General features: G+C 39.5%; 1 protein-coding gene across 1 annotated transcript in view; it reads left to right on the plus strand.

The window, feature by feature from the left end:
* Positions 1-7,666, plus strand: part of RNF17 (ring finger protein 17) — a 39,745-nt gene extending 32,079 nt beyond the window's left edge. Inside the window, exons 30-36 of the mRNA XM_079328014.1 lie at positions 385-510; positions 2,823-2,927; positions 3,497-3,647; positions 4,555-4,690; positions 6,012-6,201; positions 6,545-6,646; positions 7,493-7,666. Of these exons, the coding sequence (XP_079184140.1) occupies positions 385-510; positions 2,823-2,927; positions 3,497-3,647; positions 4,555-4,690; positions 6,012-6,201; positions 6,545-6,643 (807 nt within the window). The 3' untranslated portion in view covers positions 6,644-6,646; positions 7,493-7,666. The remainder of the gene's footprint in view (positions 1-384; positions 511-2,822; positions 2,928-3,496; positions 3,648-4,554; positions 4,691-6,011; positions 6,202-6,544; positions 6,647-7,492) is intronic.
* The last annotated feature ends 345 nt before the right edge of the window (positions 7,667-8,011 follow it).

Raw genomic sequence — 8,011 nt, forward strand, 5'->3', positions numbered from 1 at the left:
CTTAGCTTTCATCAGCATAAATGGTTCTAAATTCTAAGTGATAAAATTCATCCATAATTAAGTATGGATGTGCTTAAATTTATTTATTAAAATTATAGTGAAATGCATCATCTATATGGTCTGAGAACAAGATAAATTGTGAAGGGGAACAGTTTGAGTGAGCAAACATGGGACAATATTTCAGTGTTAGAATGAGCAATTGGTGCTGCCATATCAGAGAGAGATAATCCCATTTGTGTTATAACTGATGTTAATAGGCATCTTGGTCTTGTATCTTTGAGTGTTATGCATATCAGCATGAGAGGTTTGAATTTCTTGGTCACTGTTTCTAAAACTTCAGTCCCAGTGTTACTATTACAATCCTGTTTTGTCCTGTGTAAATAGGAATTGCCAGATAACCCATGGGGCAAGTTGTCCATCAGCCTGTATTTTGGGGGGATGTCACTTTCATCCTTCATGGCATACCAGAAGTATTGTGTTGCTGAAGATTGCCAGGATATACAAAAGATGGTGAGACTTTTGTGTGTGCATGTCCCTTTTGCTGTTGCTGTTCTAACATTGCAAAGATTTTTCAGTGGCTTGTTGTGGCCTTGGAGGTTTTGTTATTTTTTAATATTTCTGTGGGGTTTTGTGCTGTAAGCAGCAGTAGGACTGAGCACACAGGTCTGCAGCACAACATGGGGAGCTAGGATGTGCTGATGAGGCTGTGGAATAGCAAATTGCCAAGAGTTTGTTCATGGACTCTGTAATGAAAAGATACTTTTGCACTTCTGTTTGAAGTCCAGCTAGTTTTTGTGTTCCTCTAAAACACTAGGAATAGGGTAATACTTTTTATCACTTGAAAGGATGAGTTATTCACAAAAATATATCCAGGAATGGAGTAAATTAAATCAAGTATTTAATCATAAACCCAGTGATTTATAGGGGAGTTACCTAGGTTCTTTATTCCAAGAGCCTGGGTCACTTACTTGATGTTCTTTAGGGGGGAGTGTTGAAGTTTCCACCTAACTTCATTGTCTTAACACAAAAAACCTGTACATAACTTATTTCTCTGTATTTGTTTTAATTATTTTGTTCCTTGAAATCTGAGGATCAGGTTTATTTAAATTGCTAAGACTTTGTTGTTGCATCTTTCTCTTAATTCTGTTTGTCTGCCACGGTACTTTTCTTTCCAATGCACATCTTTGCTCCAGAAAATAATTTTCCAGTACAGAGTCTACTGCTGTCACTTGCTGATGCAAGGCTCAAGTTATCTGCCACTGGGCTCATGATGCAGTCAGAAAAATCCCCCAGTGTATATTGGAATTGACTAACCATGGAAAACCTAATTGTAAATCAGTCTCTCATTGCATTTTCATAAAGTCAGCACAACACACAGCTTTCAGCAAACTAAATATGGATCTGGCAATGAGATTCGTACCTTTAACTCAAAAATTAAATTTGGAAAGCAAAAATAAATCTGAGTAAGAAGGTTTTGAGCAAGACACATTGATAAAATCTGAAGTGCTTTCCTCAAGGAATAATAGCATTAAGCAGATCCATTCCAGGAGTAAGTGACTCTGAACAATTTGTAAGAAAATGGACATCAGAAGTGTTCAGTTGTAGACCAGAAAAGGAGCAAAGCATCCAGAACTCAAGCTGAAGCTGAGAAACAGCAGAAGTGGGAAGCAAACAGCTCTGAACATGTTCAGACATAATCAGCTCTGGTTTTATCTGTAGAGACTCAGCAGCCATGCTCATGAGACAGCTGAAGTGCATTGTTTTTACATAAGGTGGAACCATTATGAATTATTGTGTTCTGTAGTTCTGTAACTTCACTTGACAGCTTTGAATCTGTGATGTGGGGTGAGTTAAGCTGTTGAGGACTTTATTGCATGAGCCTTGCAACTGCAAACAGTGGCTGTGCAGAGCTCACTGCACCCATTGCTGCAGTGTGTCACTGTCTGAGATGTGCTCCTGTTGAGCTGCACTGATGAGTTTAGGAGCTGGTCTTTGTTACCATATGACAATCCTAGCTTGGGCATTAGCCTGAAAGATTCCTGGTCAGGCACTGGGATGTTGAAGAATGCATCAGAACCTCAATATGTGCTGAACTTCACAGCAGTTACTCTCATTCCAGGTGTCTGTCCATGTCTTGTCAGGTGGCTCCTGACTCACAGTGCTCCAGAGATCTGGCATTCAGTTTGTGTGTCTATAATTTAGACATCCTTTCTTTGCTTGTAGGAATACATACTTGGTATGGAAAAAATCCTTTTTTCCTAGATAAGTTTGAGGAACGTAACGATTTTTTTACTGCATCCTATGTTAGATCCTGCATGAGAAAGAAAGGGCCATAATTCATTGTTTCATTTAACAGTTACATATGTTGCTTCTACTTTTCTCTTTTCTTGGGGCATAATAAAAAGTAAAATGCATAAAAATGCATTTTGGACAAATTGTACATTTTGTTTCGCATCATGTTTTAAGTGCAAGAGATGATAGGAGCTCTCATCATGACCTATGATCTAGCTGAGCTGTGTGCCATATATCCTTCTAAAAGTTCAATTCAATGCTCCAGGGTTTATGTGAACCAAATGCAGTGATGATATGTAGAATTCAAACTGTGTAATACATGGTTCTAAAAGATGATACACTGGACAGTGCCATGCTGCTGAGAAAAATCTGTATCTATGCATTGCAATGTCAATTTTTTTCATCAAGGACACAGTGCTGGTTGTTTTGTACACCTTCTTAGGTAACTCCTTTGAACCAGAAGTCATACCTAAGTTAGTTTCTATTTTGTTATTCACTATGATGCTCAGCTGAAATCTGTCTTGGTCTAGGGGGTGTTTGAAGGAGACTTTTCACCTTCGTACCTGCTGCAGCCACTGCCTGTTCCAGGAGAAACCTTTCCTGTCACAGTTACTCACTTGGTGTCCCCTAAGGAGGTAAGTGTGTTTGGTCAACATCTCACATGCTGCAATCCCATCAAGCTGCTGAAAAGGAAATCACAGCTGGTAATGCAGAGCATTAGGGGCTGCAAAATGGTCCTGAGCTATTGGTGCAGGGGGTTGTCTGGGGCAGCTCTTTGAATGAACTCTTAGTTGAAATAACCTCATAGGTGAGGGCAGTGAAACACTAACCATTTCTCTAGAAAAATGAGTTTACAGAATTACACTACTGCAGTCTGCTACTTAGCTTTTTCTAATGAAAAAAGTGGTTGTTGGATTTTAATGTGGCAGAACAATAGCGAATTCTGTGTAAGCCCACAGAACTTCCTGCAGTTCTGCCCAGTCTCCCAGGCAAAAGGCAGGATGTCATGTGCATTGATTGAAAAAAAGATGCCTATGTGGAGTTTGAATGTTGAATGATGAAATAGAGAAGAAAAGGGAGCAAGGAGGTACTGAACCTTTCAAAGATGGAATCTGGATTAAAAGTAATCTTTTAAAAATGGTTGGAATTCCTAGTTTCTAAATCACCTGCAAAAATAGCAACATCCCCTATTTTCTTTAAATAGGTTTATATTTGTCTTGATTCTTCTGGGAACTTTGCAAATCACTCTGCCACAGAGAGAGCTGCCAGCTGTGACTCAGAGAGCCTTAATAAAGCCCTGAAGTGGTGCAATAAAATTGTAAAGACTCTTCCTCATCTAACAAACTTTAAAAAAGGTACATTGTGTGTTTATTTTCCCTGTTGTTTCATGTGGCTATTCAGAAAACCTGAATTTCCTTTTCTGTTTTTATGTAACTTTTATTTTAAGTTTTGTAGAGTAAGGAATAACATCACACTATACTTACATGATACACTGTAATAAGTTTTTATTCTTCATTAAATTGAGACTTTTGTGTCATTCTGCTTCACTGGAAAATGATGGACAGAACTCAGACTCCTGGTGCCTGTTAGTTATGAACTGGCTTTAGATCACATTTGGCTGTAATAAAACTTTTACCTAAAGGCACCTGCCACTGAACTGTGAAAATTGTATTAAATATTCAAAAGACAAAAGTTATGTAAGAAAATTATGTTATAAATGTTTAGAAGTTGTGTGAGCCCTAAGGAGAACCACTTTAATGTCCACAACTGTTGGGCATAAACTAACACAAGTGTGGTTGTCTAAAGTTTGGTGAAGAAAGCAGTTCTCACTTGTACTTGATTCTGCCAACTCATTAAACTCTGGGTGAGGCTTTAGGCATTATCTGCCTCCTGTCTCCCAGACTTGTCTATCCACTTGGATGTCAATCCATTTACTAACTGGACTGTGCAAATGAGTCCAAGCTGAAGAGTTGGAACACCAATCTTTAGATCACTGTCTTTCCCACCAAGAATTTTGCTGTTATTCCTCACTATTGCCATGGACAGGTAGAGAAAACTTGACTTAAATTGCATAGTACTGATTGGATTTGAGTTCAGAGAGAATTGGAGGATGCATGGAACAGAATCATAATACATTTTTGATAAGGAAGAGAAGAATTAATCTTGGTCACCAAGTAAAGTGGATTTTCAAGTTCAGTTTGTACTGCACTGAGTACTGTGGGGTATTATGTGATGGTTTGGGGTATTTTCTTTCTTTTACAGAACTGCCTTGCCTTGCAGAGTATGTGGATGGTTTATGGTATAGAGCAAAGCTCCTCTCTGTTACACAGCTTGTTCCTGTTCAGATTCTTGTTCAGTTTGTCGACTATGGCACTTACTTAGTTGCTCCAACAAGCAGGTAAATAAGTGAAAAAAAAATGCATGAAAACTGTCTGTGTATGTATACGCTTAGATCATTAAATACGTACTTATAAATAAATACATATGTTACACTTATTATTAATTTTATATAACTACGTTTTTTATATAACTGTATATTTTTAGCATAATTTACTACTGGATTTCAGTTAGAGAGAAAGTGGTTTGGCTGGTTAAATAATTGCTGTCTGCAGGGTGTGGGGTTTATGCACCTGCTTCTCTGTTTCAGGTTGTTCTGAGAAGCCCATTATAATAATATCAGATTTCTCCATTATCTCCAGTTACTTAACCTGTGAGTGGGTTCAGGTTAATTTGCTTCTGCACCTGAGAACCTTACTCAAAACAAGGATTGTCCAGGTGTACAAATAAATCCCAATCCTGTGTGACTGTAGTCTACACAGAAGACAGCTGGGGAATAAACTAAGGGATAAACTCTGCTCTGCCTGTGTGGAAAATGGAAGTGCAAATCCGTGTTCTGTGCAGTTCTGAGATGCTCTGGACTGCTCCTCTACTGTCATAGCTGTCAGCTGAGTGTCTCTAAACATCCTAGGCTTTTAGGGTTCCCTAAGCCTGTCTGAATTTCTCATATACACAGACACACACACACATATATATATAATGTGAATAGCACATAGTACTACAGTGCATATATATAGAACCTGTATATATATATACACACACACACATATGTACTGTTTAATCACGATGACTTGGTCTCAAGCTTGTTGTGGAATGTACATTTCCTTGCTGAAGGTGATGCAAAAATGGGGATTTGAACAGATTGTGTTTTACACCAAAAAAAAAATGGGTCTTGGGAGTCATTGTCTTTCATTTCAGAGTTGCATTTCCTGCTCTGCTTCCCCATTCTCTTGCTTCTGGGATAGAAAGATAAAGAATGGGAAAATGATAATGTAAACTCCAGGTCCCTATTTCCAGTAGTGTGTTTAGAGCACAGTCAGGCATGAAGCATTTGGACCACGAGGGTTTGTGGCACTGCGTTGTGATGATTGCACCTGGGTTCCTGTGCTCTGATCTGTGGTTGGCTCTTGAGACTCCTCCCCAAGCAGGGTACTGGGGAGGGGTCTCTGACGCTGGGCTGCTTTCTGATAGTTCCTGTGCCAAGTCATTCAGCTGTCCTGACATAGTCCTGCCTGAGGGTTGAGTCTGACTTTGGCATGTTCCCGTAGAGCAGGGACTCCAGTCCTTGTTCCCACACCATAAGTGTGCTGCGTGAGCCACATCCTCAGGTCCTTCCTGGCAGGTGGCTTGCAGTGGGCAAACACTTCTCATTTTGGTTTCAGGTTGCGTCACATCCCTTGTCATCTGCTGAAGTATCCGGTTCAAGCAGTACGAGTTCTGTTGGCTGGATTTAGACCTGCTTCACATGACAAAAATGTGGAAAGAATTCCTTATTCCCCAGAATGGAGCCTGAAAGCCTTGTGGACCATGGTGGACTGTGTGGAAGGAAAGCGTCTCTCTGCTTCTGTACTTGTAAGAAATGCCTCTTTTTGGTTTTTTTCCTAGTTCTTGGCGAGCCTAGAATTCTTACTAGCACTCTAATTTCTGAGTCTGTTTTACTGCGAACCCTTATAGTTTAAAAATGAAAACCATTTACCATGAAGGAATGCTAAGAGAAAATGGTGTGGTGTTCTTAGTTCTACAGTCACAAAGTTTCTGGACATTCCTGCTATTTTAAAACCAGTTTTCTTTAGTTAAAAAGAGAGGTATTCTTTTTATATTCACAGTTCCATTTAGACAGTGAATGCGGCCAGTAAAATCTTTGAGTATCAGCTTGAGATTTAAGTCTGTAACTGTCAACACTGTAAACTTTCAGACTGTTTCACCAGAAGTTACCATTTCTTTGTATGGAGATGACAAAAATCTGGTTCATCTGAAGCTGATAGAAATGGGTCTTGCAGAGTTGGATCAGTGACACACGTAAGTGCAGCGACCATGAACTACAACTCCACGCCATTGGGGAGGCATGATTTCAGAAGTTTTAAGTGAAGTATAAACTGTGGACAACTAGAGTTTATTTTAAAAAATCCCTTCTATCCACACATCCATTCTATTAGTAAAGTATTTAACATTAAACAAAAAGCTGTTAAAAATTGACTTCTTTATATGCCATTACTGAAACCCACAGTTTTAAGAACTTAAAAGCACTGAAACAAAGAACCCTAGGGTGGTATAACATAAAGAGGTTCTGCTGCCAGTAACAGAAGAAGGCAACTTGAAGATGTGGCAGTGTACTCTGCCCAAACAATCAAAACTAATCTTCTTTATTTTCTGCTTTTAGTCTGTCTCAGGTGCTGCTGGTTCTCAGTGGTTACTCAGACAGACATCCATGATAATATACTGGTGCCCACATGTCTAGACAAACATGAATTTTTTTTAATGAAGAGCTTTATACTATGTCTTATCCATGGGGAATACCAGAGACTTGGATTTTCACATTTCTTGGCCACGCTGTTATATTTTTCCTTCCCATTCAATAAGCACTCTTGTAGCAGATGTGAACAGATTATGTTCTTACCACTTTATAATACTGAAATAGTGAAACCACTTTCTAATATTGAAAGAGTGAAACTGTATCCACATCTCAATCTTTTCTGGCCTTGGAGCTTTAAGTATTGTTCTGTACCCTTCTCATAGGAGTAGATGGAACTCATGTATAGTGGTAAAGAATGATGCTGAGACACTTGTTCTAGTATCTTATTAGAAGACTTGGAAGGAAGATGATAGTTTTATTATCGTGACAAAATTCTTGTCTGTGTTTCAGGTTTGTTTGGTGACAGATGTCTTCACCCAGCACCACACAGGGAGCAAACGGTTGGGGCTGCATTACTGTCTTTGTTCTGAAACACGGTTGCATTGTTGCTGGTTTCTGTTCTCACTTTCAGGTGTTGTTACACCTCTTTCACTTCAGAGTTTGGGAATAAACAGTTTGGTCAGCATGCACCTGAAAGCTTGTTTTTCCTTTACTGCTATAGTATGTGATGTTTCTTTGGGTGTCTCTTTATTGCATTAAATCCTGTACCTGTAAAGCTCAGCCCCTTCCAGTCTCTCCAAGGAGAGCTTTGTCTAGACTATCAAGGAAAACGTGTGTGATAAAGCCTGCACAGCCTCTCCAGGCAGCCAGTTCCAAGGCTCAGTCACCTTCCCAGTAAAGCAGCCTCTTGCAGTTCAGAGGGACCCTGCTGTGCTTCAGTCTGTGCTCATACACACAGAGCCTTGCACATCTCTTCTGTCCAGCTTCCATGAAAGCAAGGGTCCAAAGCTGACCTCAGTGCCAGGCACA

The sequence above is a fragment of the Erithacus rubecula genome (genome assembly GCF_903797595.1).
Source record: "Erithacus rubecula genome assembly, chromosome: 1".
NCBI classification, from domain to species: domain Eukaryota; kingdom Metazoa; phylum Chordata; class Aves; order Passeriformes; family Muscicapidae; genus Erithacus; species Erithacus rubecula.